This window comes from Chlorocebus sabaeus, chromosome 4 (genome assembly GCF_047675955.1).
Source record: "Chlorocebus sabaeus isolate Y175 chromosome 4, mChlSab1.0.hap1, whole genome shotgun sequence".
NCBI classification, from domain to species: domain Eukaryota; kingdom Metazoa; phylum Chordata; class Mammalia; order Primates; family Cercopithecidae; genus Chlorocebus; species Chlorocebus sabaeus.
In genome coordinates, this window is record NC_132907.1 from 53,081,653 (window position 1) to 53,106,275 (window position 24,623).

General features: G+C 39.9%; 1 protein-coding gene across 2 annotated transcripts in view; it reads left to right on the top strand.

Annotated features, from left to right (window-relative positions):
* The first annotated feature begins 1,109 nt into the window (after positions 1–1,109).
* Positions 1,110–24,623, top strand: part of OXCT1 (3-oxoacid CoA-transferase 1) — a 143,918-nt gene continuing 120,404 nt past the window's right edge. The window contains exons 1-5 of one of the 2 annotated variants that reach the window (XM_007961481.3): positions 1,110–1,414; positions 9,633–9,741; positions 10,970–11,060; positions 19,358–19,493; positions 22,762–22,911. In XM_007961481.3, the coding sequence (XP_007959672.1) occupies positions 1,337–1,414; positions 9,633–9,741; positions 10,970–11,060; positions 19,358–19,493; positions 22,762–22,911 (564 nt within the window). In that variant the 5' untranslated portion in view covers positions 1,110–1,336. The remainder of the gene's footprint in view (positions 1,415–9,632; positions 9,742–10,969; positions 11,061–19,357; positions 19,494–22,761; positions 22,912–24,623) is intronic. The other variant, XM_073014782.1, reaches the window with a different exon arrangement.

The following is a 24,623-nucleotide window of genomic DNA, read 5'->3' on the forward strand; positions in this document are numbered from 1 at the left end:
AAAAAAAGTTCAGAGTTAAAAGAATACCATGCAAGGGCAAATGCTTTTATGGACAAACTTTGAACTGGATCTTCACTGTTCATTACCTTACTGTATTTGCTAAGGAAGCTAAGATCTCATTTAATTTTTGTGTGCTTTGCTTTGGTTCAAAACTAACATCACATTCTCAGAACTTGGTCAGGCCTTAATCAAATGAAATGTTATTGAGCTTCCACTTGGTCTTTCCACTCCGCTAAGTGCAAAGACAGTTCTGGAGAAATCAGTCTTAGCTCATGTCCTCAAGGAGTTGGTCAAAAGACAAGGGTTGCAGAATATGTACGTGCCATGTCAATGAACTGCTACAATGGAATAAACTTAAAATAATGCTAACATTTATTGACTCCTCATAATACGGCCAGAAACTTTGCATGAATTAACTCATAGAAACGTTACGACGTTGTATTATAAGCAATCTTAATTTGCAGATGAGGACACTGAGGCTTAGGGAAGTTATCTAACTTGCCTAAGGTTAAAGCAATATGCTACCTTTATGGTTGCATCTCCTTAGTAAATCTCTGGGTTGCTCGGACTCCAGTGCGAGAAAGAGCCTAAAATTTGCAAACTTGGATGATGGGGAAGCAAAGGTGTGCTAAAGTCAGGTCACAGAGGTTCAGTCTTAATCTCGTTCCTCTGCAAGCCTTGTTGCTCACACCTCTTGACCGACAGCTCGAGGCAGGTCCTCGCAGCAAACTTACTCTACGTAAGCCAAGGCCAGGTTTGGGGAGAAGGGGCTGAGAAATGTTAGAAACGTGAACGCAGTCCAGGCGGGAGAAAAGAAGCGGGGTTCGAGGGGTGCCCCTATGCAGCCCACACACACACGAAGCACTCACTTGGAAAAGCAACAAGCTTGGCGGGAGGTCCTCCCGCGGCCGGAGGGCCCTGAACCCTAGGCCAAGACTCATCCACAACCTAGGGGGAGGCGGCCACCAGCACCCCATCTAAGCTAAAGGGCTGACAGACGGGCTGCAGCGGCAAGTGCGCGCCAACACACGCCGGGTCTCGCATACGCCCAGACACCTGAGGCTCTGAGAGGAACTTCCCAGCGATCCGCTCAGGCTGCGCAGAGCCTCTTCTCCCCGCCGGGGCCCCGCCCAGCCTCACTTCTTTTAAAAGCAGCAGCCAGCAGCGCGCCAGCGGCGTGCGGCTCGAAAGGCCGGGAGGACGTCAGAGCTGCGCTGTGGAGGCCCCAGCACGCCCCGCTTTCCTTCGCAGTGACTCGGCGGCGCCCGGGACAGCGCGCACCTACACCCAAACGCGCGCTCCACCCGGTAGCCTCCTCCTGCCTCACGGCCCGAAGATGGCGGCTCTCAAACTCCTCTCCTCCGGGCTTCGGCTCTGCGCCTCTGCCTGCGGATCTAGAGGAGCCTGGTACAAGGTAAAGTGCGGGGGAAAAGGAAGGCCACGGGCAGGAAGGACGTGGACCAAACCCTGAGTGGTGCCCGCGTTTTCTCCTCTGCCCCTGCCCGCTCTCTCCAGCCTGGGATCTGGCATCCGTGGCGCGGTGCCCTCGTCACGGACACGCGGCGACGCGTTCTTGGCCTCGCCGGCCCCTTGGATGACCGCCTTTGCTTGGTTCTGCAGTCGCTTCCCTGATGGAGCGAGAAGCTTAAGGAAGCGCGCGGAGAGGCTGAGAAGGGGCGGGAGGACTCCTGGCAGCGCTCTCGAGCTCCCTGGCGGTCGCCGGCGTCCCTCCTGGCACCCGCCCTTGGAAAGGGACTCTGAGGGTCTGAACTGGGGGAGGAGGGCGCCAGTGTATGGAGGTGAAGGAGTGAGGCAACAGCGGGTAGGTTCGCGCCCCCGATGTGGGATCTCTGGGCAGAGGAACCCCTAGAGGCCCAGAATCTGAGGCCGGGTTCGCCATGGCTCTGCTCGAGTTCACCGGGGCTGGATGCCGGGTGCGGCGGGTGTGGAATGCAGCTCCCATCCTCTCCTCCCCTGTTTGGCTCTGCTGCCCGGCAGACTGGAACGCTCGCCAGAGCGTCCTGCCGGCCAAGCTGGGAAACCATCCGAGGTGTGTCCCTGGCTCGCGTCTGGTCTGCAGGGGCGGACGAACCTTTCTCTCGAGGCCCCTCGTATCCGGGTTAGGGGCTTTCGGTTTTCAGAGCCCTTTGAAATCCTTTTTGTGCCCCACTGCCAACTCTCCACCCAGTGGTATCCGGAGGCATTCCCACCGTGGACTGACTTGTGGTTTTGCCCTATGCACTGTCCTCGCTTGTAAGCCCACCCTTGTCTGGAGCCCTAGGAACGAATTGCAGGACCGGAGCGCCAGGTCCAGGAGGGTGGCTTTATCCCAGCTGTCTCAATCGCGGGAGCCTCTTCCTTGGTATTCAATAATAGATCTGAGCTTAACAGCGTGCCATGCACACGGTGCTTACTCCTGAAGCGTGCCTGCTAGCCCCCATTACTCTTCTTTCCTGCATCCAATCCCTGACCGCTGAGAACACAGAGGAGCCACTGAGCTCCTTCGGTAGGTGCTAGGGAATGATTCCGAACTGGACTATTTTACTCTTAAATGCCTCTTAGGAAGCATTTTGATAACTGCAGGTAGACTGGGATATATAAAGCATTATTAAAAGGGAACTTGACCTTCAGTGAGCCTGCAGTGGTGCTGAAGCTAGTGCAAACCAGAGCACAGCGATACCCTTGGGCCGAGGTCAAGAACGTTCCTTCTTTTTGACAGTTATTTGCCCAACTGTAATTTACTCACTTCGAGTCTTTTCCACTTTGAGTATATCATTAAACCATTTCCGAAGCTCAGCAAACCTCTTCTTAGAGGGAGGAGATGCAAATAAGGGGTTCTGTTGTATCTCATTAAAAGTTCATACAGAGTTCAAACTTACCCCTGTCAGGCTTAATTATCATAGGTCTGACTCCTGCCTCCCACTGTTCCCCTAGGTTGTGACTCTTAGTGCCCTTATTGTTTAGCACTTTAAATCCTCACCTGCTGCTTCTGTTGAACTGTACCACTTATCTGCTTGTTGAACTTTTCAGATGTGTATATTGTCTCCTCAACCAGATGACAGTTCCCTGATGGCAGAGACCATTTTTATGCCTTACACTCAGTCTCCCTCAACAAACACACTACTCTGCATAGATGAGATATTCTACACATGTTTAACATACGGATGAGAGAACCCTGCAGGCAAACAGAAACCTTGAGTTTTTCCACTAAACAGAACTAACAGCTAAAATGAGATAGTTATTTTCTTAAATGTGTACAATTTTTATGATGGGCAAGCCCAGTGTCTCTCACACCTGAGAGTGCATCAGCATTACCTGGAGGTTTTCTAAAACAGACTGCTGTACCCAGCCCCAGAATTTCTAATTTAGTAGGTCCTGGGTGGGGCCCTAAACTTTGCATTGATAAGTTCCAGATGATGTTGATGCTGCTGGTCTGGGGACTGACTGCCCCTTTCAGAGTTATCTGGCATGGACTTACGTGAGAATAGACTGTTGGAAGTTATCTTCTTTTCTTCATTATTACTGCAGGGCAGTGGGGAGCATTTAATACTATTTTCACGATAGAAAATTATTAGTGGGAAAAAGATTATAAGAGTACCACTAACACTTTACCCACCATTCATCCTTGACACTGTCTTTTCCAAAATCTCTTTCCAAGCTCAGACTATCCTGAGCTGCAGTCCTTCTGGTGCAACTGGTGAACTTCACTTGGATGTCATTTGGTGCTTAAAGCTCTTTCTGATCCAAAACAAACCAGCCATAAAGTGGCTTTCCCATTCCTTGTTTTGTTCTTCTTTCACTGTGTTTGACAGCACCAGTATCCATCCAGTATATAAGCTGGCAATCCTGGAACCATCTTCTCTTCTCCTTGCTGCACTTCCAGTTGATCACCAAGTGTCATATGTGCCTCTTTCTGAAATGTTCCTCAGTGCTGTCCCTGGCATTCTTTCTCAGCAACTGTTTCTTCCTTATAGCTCCGCAAGTAAATACTATGATTGTGTTTAAAATTTTGTAATTATTTAATGACTACTGTCTTTGCTAGTTTGTAAGTTTCATCCTAGCAGGGACTATGTCTGTGTTTTATTTTTAATATTTATTTTAACTTTGTAGCCCCAGTATTTTGTATAGTTGGTACAAATGGGTGAAGGAAAGAAATAATGAGTTTCCATACCACTTTCTTAATTCAGGCTTCCTTTGAGTTATGACATCTGTTTCAAAAGCTTTGCTGTCCCTTCCTCATTGAACGATCAAGTCACAAATCACCACTAAAGAACTTACTCATGTAATCAAGTACTACCTGTTCCCCAAAAACCTATGGAAATTAAAAAAAAAAAAAGAAAAGGAAAAAGAAACTCTGCAGTGTAGTCTTTAAGACTTTTTACAAACTGCCTCAATCTGCTTCTCCAGCCTGATCTTCATGAACCTCTCTCCATAAGACCTGATCCCGCGTGTCTGTGAGTACATAGAGCCTTTTCATATCGTTGAACTCTTACTTATGTGGCTCCCTTGTTTGGAATCACCGTCCTGACAAGTATTTAACACCTGGCAAACTCTGGTTTTCTAGTCCACCAGGTAGAATGAATTACTCCTTCATCTGTGCTCCTTTGGAGCACTGAGTACCCCTCCAGCATTGGATAACAATGCACACCACTGCTGTAGAGAATTGCCTAGTGTTGTAACTCCCTGTGAGCTCCTTGAGATTTATTCTTGTTACATGTGCATAATTGGCAGTGTTTAGCTGAAGGTGAACATTCCACCTTTGGTAGACACTGGTTCACTTCTGGACAGCTAAAGTGTTTTCACACACATCACCACCTCTTGGCAGTGTTGCCATGCTCTGCAGGTCTGTGAGTGCATTCACTCACATATTACTGCCTTTTCCTTACGACGTGTATCTCTTGACTTCTCTCCATATAACTTCTCCCCACTTTTGTTTCTCAAACTCTGATACTGACTTGGATGATATCAGCTGTTCCTTGTCATTTATTTAACCATAAGGTGACAAAATAAATATCACCTCATGTTAAAGTAATCTTAAAGCTAAGACCCGTGTTTTTTTGAAAACTTTCAACAAAGATCACCTGGGTTAATTTGCTACAGTAAGAATTGTGTTTAAAAACATTCTTTGTAAAATCAGTGGCGTGTATATATATGGTAGAGTGAGGTGGTTAAAAATTAAAACTAAACTCCAATAAATGACAAGTTGGTTTTACTGCCCTGGTAGAGAATGAAGGAAAGTTTGTGTTTTCCAAAGGAAGCTAACATCCCCTGAGTGTCTTCTATAGTCCAGGCACAGGGCTTCTGTATATAACATCAGAATATGTTTTATACATATATAACCTTAGAAAGGGAAACTGTGGGCAAGGGGAGGTCTACTGTACATATAAAAACACCATGTATGCCATAAATATATACATTTATTGCCTACGTAAATATATATATATATACACAATTAAAATTAAAACTAAACTCCAATAAATGACAAGTTGATCTTACTGCCCTAGTGGAGAATGAAGAAAAGCTTGCATTTTCCAAAGGAAGCTAGTATCCCCTGGGTATCTTCTATAGTCCTGGCACAGGGTTTCTGTATATAACATCATTTGATCCTTACTACATTCCTAGAAAACAATTATCATCTTTTTGTAAACTTAAAATACCCTCTCCCCCCTTGAAAAAGAGATGCAGTGGTTAAGTAATTTTCCTAGGTTCCTGTAACTGTGGCAGAATTGGAATTTGAAGCAAGGGTATTTTTGATCCCAAGAGCATGATCTTTCATGCCATACTGTCTCCTAAACTAGATGTTAGGGTTTCTTAGGATAGAATCTGTTGTAGTACAAGTTGACTCTTTAGTAAATAGATATCAAATGTCAACAAATACTGTTAACGGAATATATGAATAATGAAAAAAACAAACTTGAGCACCTGCAAGTTCTTCATTGTCTTGAGCCCTTCTCAGATTACCTGGGAAACATCTTCACTTTATGCTTTTAACTTTTGATTATCTGGCTAAACATACCTTCTCTAAAATACTTTTGAGGTTTTTTTTTTTTTTTTTTTTTTTTTTTTTTTTTTTTTTTTTCAGGGAGTGTGGCAAGCTCTTTGGTAATTTCTAACTGTAATGAAAACTATCAGATGAAACAAAAGAATAGAATTCTTGATAAGCCTATGGTTATATGTTTTTATTTGTGGGCAGGGGAGAGGTGGTGATGGTTAATGGGTACCAAAAAATAGAATGAATGAGACCTACTGTTTGATAGCACAATAGGGTGAGACTATAGTCAATAACAACTTCATTGTACGTTTAAAAATCACTTCAAGTGTATTTGGATTGTAACTCAAAGGGTAAATGCTTGAGGGAATGGATACCTGAATCTAAAAAGCCTGTATAGGTGTATAGGGGAAATGAGTTTTCTTCCAACTTCCTCTGTATGTGGGATTTGTGTTTCTCAGCATATTGAAATAGTTAGGGTGATCTTACTGCACAGACTGTTGAGCTGTGGATAAACTCTTTAATTTTCTTCCGCTTCTAGCTATAAGGGCCTGACTCTTCACTTCTGGGTGGAGATAATGACAGCAGAGTTATACAGGAAGAAATAGAACACTCACAAAGATTTGTTGTATATCAATAAACGAGAAGTAGAGTATGAGAGGTTTCAAAAAACTTGGAGAGAAGCATACTGCAGTAGAAAGATCCTGAGGTAGAAGGCCAAACAAAATCTTGGATCTGGTCTTGCTTTAACACAGTTTTGGGTAAATTACAAGATCCTTCTAAGCTTCAAAAACTTGACCTGTCGTTTTAAGTGTCTCTAGGAGATATCCTCAACTTTATCTTGCGATCCTTCTGTTGGCCTGTTTATTTAGGCTGTCACACTTGTCATTTTCAATATATTAAAAAAATGTATGTTTAAAATAGAAGCAGATGAATACTTGCTACTTGAGGATAGGAAAGAGGGAAAACTCTTTGTGGCTCAAGCCCTTTCTATCTCTGCTTAGACTTATTTCTCAGGGTTTGGGCAGTGTGCTCACTTATTTTTAGAGGAAGAAAAGAATGATAGACATTTATGCTGTCACTTTGACTTCTTCAGTTGTTGTGCCTGTCTGGGAGACTGTTAGGCAGTGGATGTGAGCTCACAATTGGCATGTTAAGGTGGCAGTATACCAAGATTCAGATGTTATTCTTTCTTTTTAGGCTGACTGTGTAATGGGAATAAAGGAAAGGTGATATTGCGTATGAATGATTGCTACAGAATCTGCTTTCTTGTTTCCTTTTGTGCATAGTGTGGATGAAGTAGAGGAAAGGGAAACGTTTACAACTGATTGCTCATGAATATTCACTAGGTGACTCATTTGGGACCCAATAGTACACTGGTAAGGCTAGACTTACCTTCCTTGTAGATAATGGTTTGTTCCTTTTATGTAGGCTCCATAAACCTTAAGCCCCGTAGGAGGATGAGTTGTTTTGTAAGGTGTTCTTGTCCCTTTAGGAGGCATTCTTTGACATTTAAGATTGAACCTGGAGCCCAACTCTGTAGGTATGTGTTTTGTTCACATTGGCTTTAATTTTTTAGAGAGCAGTGCTCGTGTCTTAATACTTAACTATGTTGGAACAAATAGTACAGGACTTGACACATGGTAGGTTTACAGTAAATACTTATTTATTAATGGAAGATTGGGTTACCAGAAACTGATGCTTGATGACACCATTGCTATGAATTTGAATTCCAGTATATGGACTTTTGCGGGCGGCAAGGCACCCAGGTGCCGAGGCAAGAGATCGAGGGCACAAGCTGTTCTAGTATAATAAAATATATAAAATAAGAATAGTTATTCTAGATATAGATAATAGATATGATTATGTATGAATATCATTTAATCATTAGTTTGTAGCAATTACTCTTTACTCCAATATTATAATAATCCTTGCTCTACAATTATAACTTAGGAAAAGCCAGGCCATACAGAGATAGGAACTGAGGGGACATAGTGAGAAGTGACCAGAAGACAAGAGTGTGAGCCTTCTGTTATGCCTGGACAGGTCCACCAGAGGGCTCCTTGGTTTAGCGGTAACGCCAGTGTCTGGGAAGACACCCGTTGCCACGTGGACCGTGGTCTTGCGGTAGTGTCAGTGTCAAGGAAAAACACCTGCTACTTAGCAGACCAGGAAAAGGAGACTCCCTTTCCCCGTAGGAGTTCAGAGAAGACTCTACTCCTCCACCTCTTGTGGAGTCAGGCCCACGCGCAGTTTTCCAGAGGCCTAACCATCTCCCTGTGATGCTGTGTTTCAATGGTCAGGCTCCTAGTCCGCCTTCATGTTCCATCCTGTACACTGGCCGTGCCTTTTAAATAACAGTAGCAAATTAGTGAAAGTACTAAAAGTCTCTGATATGCAGAAATAATGCTGTAAGCTTTCTCTCTCTCCTCTCTTTCTCTCTGCCTCGGCTGCCAGGCAGGGAAGGGCCCCATGTCCAGTGGACACGTGACCCATGTGACTTTACCTATCATTGGAGATGGCTCTCATTCCTTACCCTGCCACTTTGTGTTGTATCCAATAAATATCAGCACAGCCTGGCATTCGGGGCCACCACCGGTCTCCGCGTCTTGGTGGTAGTGGTCCCCCAGGCCCAGCTGTCTTTTCTTTTATCTCTTTGTCTTTGTCTTTATTCCTACAATCTCTCGTCTCCGCACACGGGGAGAAAAACCCACTGACCCTGTGGGGCTGGACCCTACAGACTTTTCTTTCTACTTTCATTCTTTGGGGTGACCACAAAGGATGGAATTAGAACTTTCCCTTATATAATAGAAGACATCTGTTACAAGGGGACTTCAGTGATAATCTGTGGATAAAATATCCATCCTACTTTTAAGTATGAGTCACTTAAAGCTCCAGGCTTTTAAAGAGGGGGATAGTATCACAGACAGAAAGGTGAAATGGTGGTTATGGAGGCTGGAGGTGAGGAGTTGGTGAGATGTTGGTCAAAGGATACATAATTTTATTTAGGAGGAATAAATTCAAGAGATCTGTTGAACACCACGGTGACTATAGTTAATAATATATTGTATACTAGAAAATTGCTTAGAGATTTTTACCACAAAAAGGTGTGCATTTATAAATAGCTTGATTGAGCCATTAGTATCCTCCCTTATCTGAGGAGAATATGTTCCAAAACCCTAGTGGATACCTGACCTGTGGGTAGTATCAAACCCTATATAAGTTGTTTTTCCTACATATGTCTGTCATTCATTTTAATTTACAAATTAGACTACAAGACATTAGTCACAATAACTAATAATAGAACACTTATAACAATATATTGTAATAAAAGTTATAAGAATGCATTCTCTCTCCCAAATCTTATTGTACCATACTTACCTGGGGCGACAGACCTCAGAAAGGGAAACTGTGGATAAGGGGGGTCTACTATACATATAAAAACAACCATGTGTGCCATAAATATATACATTTATTACCTGTATAAATATATACATTATATACAATTATTACTTGGAAATTAAAAACATGTATATATAAAGGGGATAATGAAATTATCATTTGTCTGTCAATTGAATAAATTGCTACGCACACAAAGCTGTATCTCTAAATGATTATCAATTTTTTTTTTTTGATATTTCAGGGATGTGTTTGTTCCTTTTCCACCAGTGCTCATCGCCATACCAAGTTTTATACAGATCCAGTAGAAGCTGTAAAAGACATCCCTGATGGTGCAACGGTTTTGGTTGGTGGTGAGTACTAATACTGTTTTTCATATTACGGTAATGTCCTTATGTTTTTAAATGAAACCAGCAAATCACAATGACAAAGATGTATAAAAATGATAATTATTATATTATACATTATTTATTTTATATATTATAGTATCATCTGTTTTATTAGTGTCTTCTTCCTAAAAGTTTAGCAAGGTTTAGCATTCAATATTTTACTTTCTGTGTGTGTGTGTATTTGTGTGTTTCTGTTTTGAAAAACTGAAGCTTCAAAGTAGTCATGTTTTATTAATAGCTTTGAAAAAAATCCCTAGAACCCAATTTTTTACTTAAAAAGTTGGCATTAATCTCATAAGCTTACACCTTCAGAGACCCTGTAGACATAGACATCTGTATTGACCTCCCCCACTGCCAATTCTATTGCTGCTGCTTGTTTGGAATCTCAAGAGGGAGTCTCACTTTGTCGCCCAGGCTGGAGTGCAGTGGTGCGATCTCAGTTTACTGCAACCTCTATCTCTTGGGTTCAAGAGATTCTTGCCTTAGCCTCCCAAGTAGCTGGGATTATAGGCACCTGGCATCACTCTTGGCTAAATTTCGTATTTTTAGTAGAGATGGGGTTTCACCGTGTTGGCAAGTCTGGTCTCGAACTCCTGATCTCTAGTGATCCGCCCACCTCGGCCTCCCAAAGTGCTGGGATTACAGGCATGAGCCACCTGCACCCAACTTGCTGCCTGCTTCTGATAAATAATATCAAGGATTATTTTTAGGATTGATCCCTGCTCATCCAAGTAAGTCATTGAATGTTTATTTTAAACCCAAAACAATTTGCATAATCATGGAAAATATAAAGAAATGACCATTTTGGGCTTAGGCTTCCAACTGTGCAAAATCTACTCAGACATGTAAACATTCTTAAAAAAGTTATAGAAAAACTGATTTATAAAGCAGGACAACAATAGATATACAGTTAAGTGCAAGCTGGGCAATGTGTAGCTATATAAACTGGTTGCACTTGGCGTTATACTTGTGGTTCAAAGACTGGGCAGTGATATGTGATATAATGGTGCAAAACATTTGGATACAGTTATATGACCGTTTATTAAGCTGCTGAGATATATATGTGTATTTTGCTTAGTAGATCTAATAATGTGCTTTGTTTAATTTCCCTCTTAAAAAGAATAACACACACTTCTCTGAAAGAACTTTATTACCCCTTTTACAAATTGTTTATTTTTTCGGCTTAATATAGGTTTTGGGCTATGTGGAATTCCAGAGAATCTTATAGATGCTTTACTGAAAACTGGAGTAAAAGGACTAACTGCAGTCAGCAACAACGCAGGGTAAGTGTACATTTTAAAAACAATTAGCTGGAGAGAAATGCCAAGTCTCAATGTTTAAGCGAGTTTATCAGTGAACTGAAGTTTTCTCCTACTCACATGAGCATCAAAATCTAGTGTTTAACAAGGTCAAGAGGGTTACATTTATCCAAATGTTTTTGGTACCATCCTTCATAAGTAAAGCAGACTTGCTTCATCTAGTTTAAAGATATAAATTAAGACTTTATATCTCAATGTGATGTGCTTTTATTTTTCTAAACTTAAAATATATTGAAGTTAGAATATATGTCTTCAAATTAAGTCTTGCATTTTAAAATTTAAAGGTATTGTTTTATGTTATTTGTTAGATCATTTATAAAGCAAGGTGGGCATCAATTTGCCCTGTTTAAAGCCCTTTCTTTTAGCAATGCCATCATTCTAGATCATACATAAAAGGATACCATTAATCATAAAAACATGGCTGGTCTTGGAAGGTGGATATGCAGCCAGCGCTTAAGATAATAGGGTTGCATATTATGTTGGTCAGAAATAAGCCATCATTTTAATAATGGCATGCACATTAAGGTACATTTAGCTATGTTAGGAAAAGCTATATTTTTATTTTTATAAAATGGTAAGTCATCAGCTCTCAACAATTAAAGACTTTAAGGATTTTACATTTTTAATCACCCAATTGGCCTTTCAGCCGATTACAAAAGCAGTTTAGAATAAATAGTGTAGGTTATTTAGGAAATAAAACTGATGCTATTTTTGTGCCCATTTTTCCTTTTCTGGGTCTATTTCCATCTGGAAGATTGTCTCTCCTCTTTCCTGTCTATCCACATCTCTCAAAATTAGACTTAAGTTATATATCCTCAAAGTATCCTTATCCAATTACAGAAACTTTTCTAGTCTTTATTGATCTTGCCCCTTTTCAAGTTCCTTTAGAGACTTTTAGCCTTTCTTTGTATGCTGAATTTTACTTATCTTTGATATATATATTACATTACCAATCTCGTTTATTTACAGTAGTTTTGTATTCCCTACTTTCCTGACCCTGTAAGTCTGAGTCTCAGAGTTACTGTGTGTTGGAGGGGAATGGGATTGTAGAAATCATCTGTCCCTTGTTTAACTGACTTTTCAGATCAGCTGAAAATAGAGAAGTAACTTGTTTATGACAACTTGATAACTCTTAAACATATTTTATGCCCTTTAATTTGACTTGATTATACATACTTTTGATTATCAGCACTTTCAGTTTTCCAGATAGCTTTATGCTTATAAGGGATACTGCAGATCAATATAAAATTCTTGATGCAGAATAGATGCTGTTTTGTCAAAGGCTAAGAAATCTGATTATACATGTGTACCTACACTTATAATTACTTGCGTGTGTGTGTGTGTGTGTGTGTGTATATATATATATATATTGCTGTACTAGTCAGCTGTAATAGTTTTTTGAGAGCCCAATGGTCAGTCTATCACTCTAAAATGTCTGGTTCTGTACCAATGACTTTGAACCTTGAGATAAAGCAGTGACCCCTCTGCTGTGCCCTTGTTCTTTATTGAGGAAGCTGCAGCTCTGAAGGAGTTAATAGTCAGATGTAGGCCATGAGCTGATTATGGGAATTCCCTAGGATTTAGTTATTTTGTTTGGGAAGGGCTAATTCCTGGGATGTATACTTGAACTTCTGTGCTCAGCTCATGAAAGATTTCATTTGTCTCATGTGACTGCAGTAGTCCTCCCTTATTCGAGGGGGATGTGTTCTGAAATCATGGCTAATACTCAACCCAATTGCTGTCAATGGGAATGTATTTCTATTTGTCTTCCACTCACAAATTTAATGTCTTTTCCATCTTAACTAAGCTTTTATTATGCTCTGTTGCTATAACTTTTGCAGTTTGAGATACGACAGCAAAACTAGCACATATTTTTCTCTTTCTTTGAAATTTAATAGATAAAAGATTAATTCTTACTTGGATCTTTCACTTAAAGGAAGCACTTTATGGCTTCTTTTTGGCATATCCAAGTTACCAGCACTACTACTCTTGTGCTTTGGGGCCGTTATTAAGTAAAATAAGGACTGCTTGAACATAAGCACAGCAAATACTGCAACAATCTATCTGATCACCATCATGGCTATTAAGTGAAGAACAGGAGTGTAGTATATACAGTATAGATATGCTGGACAAAGGGAGGATTCACATCCCGGGCAGGATGGAGTAGGATGATGATGGTTCATCATGTTACTCAGAATGGTGCACAACTTAAAACTTACGAATTTTATATGTCTGGAATTTTCCATTTAATATTTGTGGACTGCAGGTGACTGGGTAATTGAAACCACAGAAAGTGAAACTGCAGTTTGGGCAGGGGGGAAATTACTGTATGTCATAAATTAGCCTTGTATTTAAATGCAGCATTTTCTTTTTGGTACTCTTGATATATTAAATATAATTATCCAGATTTAAGTATGTCTAAAATGAAAAGTAAACAAAAGAAATACAACTTGGTAAGTGATCGCAACTTTATTTTTATTTATTTTATTCTGACAAGAATTGCCAGTTAATGAGATTTCAGAAAATCAGCAAATTAAATTTTAGATTCAGAACATGAAAATATTTCCAGAACATTGTTTCCGATACAGTATCTTTTTGCTTTATAATAATGTGTCTCATTAATGAATTCTTGGCCTTAGACTTTTTCTAGTCACCAAAATGTTTGAAACCCAGGTTTGTTGTGATGCGGGAAAAAGATCACATCTCTCCTTAGTATGCTAAAAAATGTTGGCTACTAAAGGAAAGCAACAATCTTTTTGAAGGTCTTATCAGCATTGTCTTTAGTGTTAAAGAGCTATAAGATGTTTTAATATTCATGTCTCTATTAGAAATGATATGTTCCCCATTTGCAAAAGATCACATCTATTTTTCTTTGTCTTGTAAGCCTTTATAGGTAAGAGACTTGTCTTACTCATTTTCTATCATCAATGTCTGATAATAGTTAAGATATACACTTGCCAAATTTGAGTTGTAAATTATGTGGCAAGAAACACTCTCGTTGTAAGCTGACAGCATTTTCAAGACCCGAACTGGTCAGGTAGTGCACCTGGGGCTGGCGTCTTACTGCTTGATTGCTATGCCAGGATACTAGTCTAATAACAAAGCAAAGCCCATATAAACTATGATTCTCAGAGCTAAAATAAATGAATAAAGGCATGTAATCTCCAAATAGAGCCAACTTAAAATGGGTAATGGGTTGAAAAGCCAAAGAGATCCAGAAGAGAGTAGTTAGAAAAATTCCTAAGTCAATCAATGACTAACTGTATTCTGGCTTTACTATGGGCCTATAGGAGTTTCAGATATTTAAAACTACAGAAAGTAAAATGGATCATATCCACCTTCATGAATTATTTCATTATAACTTTATTAGTCTGGGTTCCAGAGGATATCAAATGTAATTGAATTTTCTGATTAGTTGAGGAGTTTACCAAAGGGAGCCTTTTCAGTGGAATGGTCAGGGCTGAGGGAAATCATGAGTAATAAAGAACCCTGGAGTTTGTTGTAATGGAGGGGTGCTGTTACCAGCCCCAGGTCTGAAGGAGTGAAAGGAGGGAGCTGTTAGTAGGACCTGGAAGAAAGCTTTATGGAGGGGGTTATTCAATGGGCTGTAACTTCTCAGGGAAAGAGTCAGAGGAATATAAATCCCAACATTTTTCCCTCACCCACATCCTCTTGATGGTGCCTCCCCCTGGGTGAACCCAGTCAGAGTGGCTGAACCCAATCAGAAGCCAGAAGGCAAGGGGACCCCTCAATTTAGTCTACAGGGCAGCCATCTGAGGTCCAGAGCAGGCTGGAGGTTGGAGAACAGATCCAGAGGGACAAATGGTAAATATCCAGTGTAAAGACTTGGAGGTTTTCACTATTATTAGAGAAGAGCCAGTGAGGAGGGGGACAGTGGAATTGAGCAATAAATCCATTTAACAGATGTTCAGCTTAGAATACAATAGTGAATAAAACAGACCAAGATTTCTGCTTCATGGACCAAATGCTCTAGTTTGGGAGAGGTGGACTATAATAGTAACATAACATATAAGTAAACTTTCCAATATGTGAAGTTATATGTGCCTTGGAAAAGAAAAAAAAAAAAAAGTAATAGGGAATGGGAGTGTGAAAGTGGAGGGGCGGGTTTTAATATTCATTTGGGTGATCAGGATGGGACTCACTGAGGTGACATTTGACCAGAGACTTGAAGGAAGTGAGAGAGTGAGCCATGCAGATGTCTGGAAGAAGAGTTGAGACAGGGGAAGGCCAGTGCAAAGGCACCAGGTGGGGGATATGTAGGTATGTTGGAGGGATGGTGAGGTCAGGAGAGGAAGAGAAGTGAGCAAACAGAAGAATGGGTGGAGTGAGGTTGGGGACATCAAAGTGCATCTGATCTCATGGGACCTTGCAGGCCACTCTGGAGACCTTTGATTTTACTCTGAACGAAAGTACCATCACAGGGGTGTGAGCAAGAGCAGTGATGTGTTCTGACTTACATTTTATAAGGCTCGCTTGGCTGCCATGTTGTAAGGGAGCAGAAGCAGGGAGGGTTTGCAGTTTCCTGGCAAGATAGTGCAGAGTACAAAGAGTGAGAGAGAAATGGTCAGATTCTGAATAGGCTTTGAAGTTGGAATCAGGATTTCCTGAGAGATTCAATGTGGAGTTTGTGAGAGAAGTCGAAGATCGCTGCGTTAGTTTTGGGCTGAGGATCTGTAAGGTGGGCCTGCCATGAGGTGAGATGGGAAGGCTGCAGTGGAGTTGAATTTGGGGGAATAGAATTGTGGGGACCTAGCCAGGTATTAGGAGTAGGTTAAATTAAACTCAGAAGGCATTGTGTGCATTGAGAGTATGGGGAGACAACCCTTGAACAATGGAATCATTAGGCATCTGGTGACCCCTAGTGGACAAATGTATTCTTAACTTGCAGGGCATTCTAGCTCAAAATTACACTCTTGAAAATACTTGTTACTTAGGCATTAGTTTTCTTTTGAACAAAGTGAGAGTAAGTCATGCAGCTATTTCTTTTATACCCATGGTGGATGGGAAATCTTATCAGATTCAGCATTTGAAGGCTAGGGGTGCAAAACAAGTTGAATAGGAGGTTGACAGTTACCTGTTACCCAGACACTTTGAAGTGTTCATTGTGTCAGGAGTGCTGGGGGTAGGAAAGAGGTTTGGAAATGACATTCTGAGAATTGGGAAGGAATCAGCTGAGCTGTAATGGTCACTTGTGGGTGTGAGGAGTATGAGGGTAGAGAGTGGAATGAAGTTGGGAGAACAGGTGGTATCGGGAGAAATGTCAGTGGCTTGTCACATACTTAACACCTTTCCAGATCAAGTAAGTAGGCGTCAGTAGTGCTCGTTAATTTCCCCCAACCAACTTTTATATTCCATCACTAAAGCCAGAATTCTGGAGTGGGTCTGCAGCTACATCAGGATGGGCAACAAGTCTTACGAATTATTTCCCTGAAAGACCCTCTTGGTTTCTCCCTTCTCCATTCCCATTCCCACTATTTTAGCTCAGACTCTCAGTGTTGCTTGTTTGGACTACTTTGAGCCTTTTCACTGATATCCCGGCCTTTCATCTTTCAACCTTCCCAGCTAATCATACTGTTACTTTTCTGCTTAAAACTTTTTACAGGGACTTCCTATCCTTCAGGATGAAATCCCACAAGGCTGATCACAACTGATCTTGCCTTCTCCCCTCCCACATGCTGTTGCCCTCAGTCCATATTCCAGGAACACTCAACATGTAGTTTCCTGAGTGCATCTTTGCAAAGCTGTCCATCTGCCTGTTTCTCTCTACACGTCCGCCCCACACTCTGTTCTCAAAATGTTTTCTTTTTCCTATGTCTGTGTAAGTGCCACCTCCTGTAAGATTTTTTTCTGCTATCTTTCTCCTCCCCAAAAGTTGGGTTCTCCATTTTCAGAATTATCACAATTTGCACCTAATTCCCTTAGCTTGTCTCTCCCTCTGTTGTAATTATAGGTTACGTGTTTATTTTGTCAGTTTCAGAGCTGCCCAGGACCAGGTCTTATTCATGATTGTAGCTCCAGAGCCTGACACAGGGATAGAATAAGCACTCAGTAAGGGAGTTTTAGATGAGTTAACAAACCTGTGGTAGAATAAGCACTCAGTAAGGGAGTTCTAGATGAATGAACTGTGTAGATGACACAAGCTCTGTAGGGAAGGAACCATCAGAGCACTAAAGGAATTAGGAGGGAGAGATTGTAAATAAAAACTTCTGTTTCTAGGAAGCACTCTGGTCCTTATCAGTACATTTCTGTCTCTTAAAAGGCTTTCTTGAAGCATAGTATGGAGTGATGTAGAAAAGTGAACATCTCATAAATACAGTTTGATGGAGTTTTACAAGCTGCACACCCATGTCATCAATGCCCAGATAGATAAATGGAACATGACCAGTACCCCAGGAAGCCTTCTTCCTGCTCCTTCCAGTCACTATTCTCTTATCCCACTACCAACATTAATCGTTAGCCTTACTTTTGATCCTTATAAATTTGTTTTGTCTGATTTTGAACATCATATTAAAGGAATATTTCAGTGTATACTCTTGTGTCTGGCTTTCGCTCAACATTAATCTGTGAAATTCAACCATTGTTGCTAATGGTTATAGATCAGTCATTCTCACTGCTATACCCACTTCATTATGTAGTATGCCACAATTATCTATTTGCTGATGAGCATTTTGGAGGCTCCAATTTTGGCCATAATGAACAGTGCTGCTATGAATTTTCTTGTATATGTCTTGTGGTGAACCTAAGTATGTGTTTCTGTTGCTTATAGACCTAGAATGGAATTGCTGACCCATAGGATATGGATATATTCAACATTAGTAGGTATTAACAGTTTTTCCAAAATGGTCATTTCAGTTTATATTCCCCTTAGCACATATGAGAGTTCTGATTGTTTCACATCTTTGTTGAGATTTGGTATTTTCTTCTTTTTTAGCCATCCCTTCATATTTGTGGTGGTGTCTCATCATACTTTTTGCCATTAAAAGTGTTTTGCTACTAAAAATATTTCCCCATTAAAAAAATTTCACCACTAAAAAATATTTCACCATTAAAAGATATTTCGCCATTAAAAATATTTCACCATTAAAAAATATTTCACCATTAAAAGATATTTCACCATTAAAAATATTTCACCATTAAATAAATATTTCATCATTAAAATATTTCGCCATTAAAAAATTTCACCATTAAAAAATTTCACCATTAAAAACAGCTTAAGGTCAAGTATTCTTGTCTTAGAAATGTTTTATTTCTCTAGTTGGTTAAAATATTTCTGACTCTTGAATGGAAAATGATCTTCAGTCTTTAAGGTGACTGAAATGGAAAAATAATTCATTCAGTTATCTGTCCTGTTACATTGACTTTGCTTTAAATTCTAGGCATATTTTGCTTTGAAAAATAATAGAAATAAAGAAAGACATAAACCTGGAGACCTTCACCCAATGGAAAAATAAAGTCAACACTGTGTATACCATTTCTAAGAATAAATTGAGCACCAGCTTTAAAATAATGAAGATATTAAACTATAGTATATATAATTTAACAGATACAGGATTATTGTTTCCACTTATACTCTTCACTGGCTTGTGATTTTTTGTTTATTTGTTTTTTTGTTGTTGTTGTTTTTGTTAAGAGTGTTCAAATGTGGAAATCTTGAGCAAAATATTTATGATATAGGGAAAATGTTCATAGCTATTTATAGTTTGGGTCCACATTTCAATGAGTATGTTAATCTCTCTTTTAAATACCAGAATGCCCTCTTTCCTTTTTAGAAGAGAAAGAGCTTCTCCATCCAAATCTTCTTTTGGGTCAGTATATTGCCACTGCATTTATGTGTTCCTTCAAAGCATAGGACAAGAACCAATTCATCTCTTTGCTTATCTTCTAACTCAGAATCACTCTGTAGCCATGAAAATAACAAAAGGTATGGAGTAAAACTGTAGGGTGAACATGGGTGTGAATATTGGCCGTATGTCCCTTACTGCCCAAGACCTTGCCCTGTGCATGCTCCGACCCCACAAAAGAATCACTTAAACTTCTTGAGTTTTAGTTTCTTCAACTGTAAAATAAAAGGGTAGCTACCTTGCAAGAGTTTTGGGGTTATGGGAGACTGAAAATATGGATTAAATGCCTATAAGAGAGGATTTATTTTTCTTTAAATTAACCAAGTTTTATCTCTTTGAAAAGATGTAATAGTGTTCTGTCAGATGCTCATTGGTAAGCTCCCTTCATTTTCCTTCTAGGGTTGACAATTTTGGTTTGGGGCTTTTGCTTCGGTCCAACCAGATAAAACGCATGATCTCTTCATATGTGGGAGAAAATGCAGAATTTGAACGACAGTACTTATCTGGTGAATTAGAAGTGGAGCTGACACCACAGGTGAGAAGATTTGCTTTTATAGTACTAACTTAAACTTTAAAAATTCTTTTTTCTCCCTAGGAATTTCGCTGTGCAAGAGAGGTAAGGCAGAGGGAATACTACTTTGCCAAACCAAGGAATTTAGTTTCTAAGTCACACCTGTTGATTGCTGAAAGATTAATATTTTCTTCTACTGTATACTGAAAGAGGAGATATTTCTAAAAGATATCCAGTCTGCAAGATAAGATTTTAAGTTTGGCACTGTAATGTGTATTGTGCCAGAAGCATACAGAAAGGATTTGCTGGAATGTTTGAGAATCATCCTAAAAAGTTAATTTATATGAATTTATTTTTAATGTTTTTTGAGGTGGAGTCTCACTCTGTCACCCAGGGTGGAGTGCAGCGGTGTGATCTCGGTTCACTGCAACCTCCACCTCCCGAGTTCAAGCAATTCTCCTGCCTCAGCCTCCTGAGAAACTGAGATTACAGGCATGTGCCACCACGCCCAGCTACTTTTGTTTTCTGTATTTTTAGTGGAGACGGGGTTTCACCATCTTGGCCAGGCTGGTCTTAAACTCCTGACCTCAAATGAGCCACCTGCCTTGGCCTCACAGGTGTGAGCCACCATGCCCCTCCAATTTCTATGAGCTTTAGAACTAGAAATTTGTGAGTGATCTGGTCTTGCTGAGACACATCAGAGTGAAGCCCATGAAAGGTGCAGGTGACTATATCTGAGTAAGTGCTGGGATCAGAACCTAGATTTCCAGGGAACTGGTGTTACTACAAAGCAAGCGGTTACTATAATTAATCTAGCAACTTTTCATTCATTTTCTGTATCATCTCTTAACTAATTGGAGTTATACATAAAGAAAGGAAAACTTTTTGAAGCCTTTAAGTAAAAGAAGGGTCTACAGTTTTCTTTCATTTTTGACATGCTCTGCTCTCAACTCTTGAACTGAGTCAGTCTGCTTTATTTTAGTCAGCAGAAAATACTGCCACTGACTTTGCCAAGTTGGTAATAACATAATTTAGTAGATTTTAAAAAATTAATAATTAAATCATTGTGTGTTTGTCTAGAAAGCACACGTGGGGAACTATTCTGAGGCTCATGTGTTGTAGTCACACCTGGTCACTCTATAGCACTCTTACCTGTACATACCATAGCACTGCACTGGGCTTGGTATTTATTCCATTTTCTCAGTTTTTTGAAAAAAAACAAAAACAAAAAAACCCTAGAAAAACAAAGATGTCTTAGTCTGCTCAGGCTGCTGTAACAAAATATCACAGACTGGTGGCTTAAACAACAGAAGTTTCTCACAGTTCTGAAGGCTTGGAAGTCCTCCTTGGCTTGCGGATGGCCGACTTCTCACCGTTCTTGCATGGCGGAGAGCGTGCATGCTCACACTCTGGGTGTCTCTTCTTGTAGGACCCTTCTTGTAGGAACACTAATCATACCAGATCAGGGCCCCACCTTTTTGACTTCCTTCAACCTTGATGAGCTCCTTATAGGCCCTATCTTAATACAGTCACATTGGTGACTATGAATTCAACATATGAATTTTGGGGAGAACACAGTTCAGTCCATAGCAGTATTTTTCACATGATAGGTTGAGATACAGTATTCTTTGGGTTGTGGAGCTATTGAAAATTAACCTTTTGATTACCCTTGGTATCTTTTATGTTACTCCTTATTTTGTCAGAAAGTATGTACATCGTTTTTATACACATATATATATATAAAATATATATTTTTTACAGTTTTTCTTCAGGCTAAGAGAGGTCAGTGTCTCTTTCCCCAACTTAGCGGTCCATTAGTAAACACTGGCTCTGGCAGCTTATTTTGCAGCCTGAAGGCTAGGGGGAGGAGTGTCGATGGTGGGGATCAGGACTTCTTTGGTGGGTGAAGGTAAGGAGCTGGTGGCACCTACGGAAGGCCTGTCTGCAGAAATAGTCTACTTTCAGGCCCTTACTTAGTATGATAGAAGGGGGGTATTCAGGGATGGTATATATAAAACATATTTTAAGGCAGGGAGTAGTAGTATGGTAATTTTGATGATTTAATTTTTTGTGAATGTTACTAACTTCACAACACAAGGTAGAGTCATCTCTTTCCATTGATTAGATAATCAGTTATCTGGAAGATTTTCAGTTATACCCCAAGCCTCTCTTTCCCCAGAATATTCTGCCTACTTGAGTGACTCAGTGTCTCAAGTACCAACTTAGTTTCTTCTTCGAGTTGAATACTTAGAGTCCTGTTAAAGTAGAAAATAGTTTTTAAGGTTGGGACGATATGAACACATCATCATTAATACCATGAACCAATTCTTTTTTTTCATAGAGACAGATCTCATTATGTTGTCTTGGCTGGTCTCGAACTCCTGGCCTCAAGTGATCTTTCGCCTCCCAAAGCACTGGGATTTACAGCCATGAGCCATGGTGTCCAGCCCCAATTTTTGACTACTGACTAGCCTGTCAGTTTTCTAGTAAGACTGTCATGTAACAAGGCTATCACAGTTGGCTTCAGTGTTAGGAAGGGTGTCAAGGTTCAGGGCCAGAGTTGATTCCTTAGGGAAAATGTGGGTAGAAAAACAGTTGAGAGTGAGAGAACTAGGGAAACTAGTCTTAAAATCACTGGTACCTAGGAAGAAGAGTCACCCATGGGAAAGATGATGATCCAAAGAAGATACAAAGAAACTTTGCTTGCAGCTGTTTCTACTCTGAAACGATTTGATGTACTCTTGGCTTTTAAAAACCAATTCACCTGTGTGCCATATTTTTCACTTTGTTTTTTTTCTTAGACAATTTGTAGATAAAAATACTTATGAAAATGGTTTAAAATAAGCTCTAAAATTTGAACACTTTACATTATTAACTTGAATAAAATTTAGCATACCTACATAGAGCATGAAATAAAACAATTTAATTGCATTACTTAATGTATATAAGTAAAGTTTCATAATTCAGGTTTTAAAATTGACTTAGAATATCAAAAATAGACACATTTAAAATATGTCAAGAGATCAATGGGAGGTATGGAAACTGAAAGCATGACTATACAAATAAGCAGGTACATTTTGAATGCGGATTTAGAATGGATCTAGAGGGGCAGTAACTTCTTAAAATTGATCTTCTAGCATACAATATTAGTGAAATACTCATGCTAATATACAATGCTAGCTGCTTTTTAGAATTATAAGCCTCTAGAGAGTAGGAGCCATGTCTAAATGTTTGTGTTCACATACAGAAGTGTGCTTAGTGAACTTAGAGGGTGTTGGTTGCTCACTTGTAGGGCACACTTGCAGAGAGGATCCGTGCAGGCGGGGCTGGAGTTCCTGCATTTTACACCCCCACAGGGTATGGGACGCTGGTACAAGAAGGAGGATCGCCCATCAAATACAACAAAGATGGCAGTGTTGCCATTGCCAGTAAGCCAAGAGAGGTAAGAAAGACTCTTATCCAGATTACGCCAGGATCCCTCTTTCCATGTGGGATTCTGGGTGGACTCATTGGGCAAATAAGTGTAAAATCACCTCTGTGTGAGAAAAAGCACTCATTCATTTTCATAAACAGGTGAAAATCTAGCTAAATCTAGGCATCTACTAGCATTTAAAATCACATAGAGAAACTAGAATAAAAAGAAGGAAAAAAAGGTGTAATCCACATGTGATGTACTAGTCAAGGTTAGTTACTTGAACTGATTTTATGGTAGGCTTTAACAAATTGAGAAACAGTTGTACTTGCTGATTATGCTTATATGGAAAATACAGCAGTTGTGATATGCATGCTAGCAAACTCTTTATGCTCAGGCCCTTCCTAAAGTGACTGTAGGAAGAAAAATACAAGGAAATAATATGTTTGTCTGAAACCTTGAAAGGAACTGTTATGATAGAATAGAGAGATCATATGATCACTTTTTATTTTGTATCTTGGACACATTTGAGCTTTTGATGGAATAACCTACTTCTATTTAAAGTGCTGAGTAGGATGGGGTACGTTTATTGTAGGCAACATCACTTACATATTATAGAAGAGTAGAACTTCAGATAAAGGTATTTGAGATGCTCAGATTGGAGAAAATTTCGAAAATTACACTGGCCAGTATTTCATTACAGTATTTTTTAGTATCTTTCCATTCTCCTTGTCCAGATGGCCAAAGAGAGTTAACACAGGTTGCAGAAATGCTGTACGTATCTCTGGGGAAGTGAACATAGTAAATCAGGGGATCTCTTATCACTTTTCTGCATATGGGGATGCTGGCTCTGCCCCTCCCATTCTAAGGAACGATCAGAGGGAAGATCAGAGGTCACTGAATACGTCCTTTGATGTTCAGTGTTGGTCTTTAGCCGTATCTTCCATCTGGAGACATCTTTCTGTTGAGAGTGATCTATGTGGATTCAAAGCTTTTATTAATGTGTTTTTTATGTTTTATCTTTTTCCTTTACTGTCTAAATAAGTTTAAAAGGCTTCTTGACAAAGTAAAAGACGGGAGCTTAATTATTAAAATGAACTGTAGTAGTATGTCATAAAGGTTCCCAGAAAACTTGTGATAAATACTTTGATAGCTTCCTAGAAGTTGGAGAATTAGTTCACCTTGGGAAAATATGAGACTAAAATATTTCTTTATTCATTTCTGCCTGGAGTCAGGTGCCTCAAACTAGTAGTTTTGTAATTTTGTCTGAATTCCCTAGGAATGTGACAGATAATTTATTTCTTAATTCTTAGCACTTTCTTTTTTTTACTTACAGTAGGAAGAAGTGAGTTAATTTCTAAATTAGTGATATTTATTGAGGTCCTACTCTTTGCCTAGCCCTGGTCTAAGCACTGTGGTAAAATGATCTAGATCAAGTCCTCCTACAAGTGGAAGAACTGACAGTGAATGAATAAATGCATAGTGTCTATAGTGGAAGTACTGTGAAGACAAATCAAGTAGATTAAGGGCAAAGAGAATTAATTATCATTGGCCAGGCAGCTGGTATTCCATATTGGTGGCCAGGGAGAGCTTCTCTGGGGAGGTGACACTTGGTAGAGACCTGAATAAGGTAGCAGAACGAGGCAAGTGGAGATAAGAGCGTTTGTGCTCTATTTAGAAGGAAGAGTAAGTACAAGGTGCCGAGGCAGCTACAGGCTTGCGGTGTTTGGGGAACAGTAGGG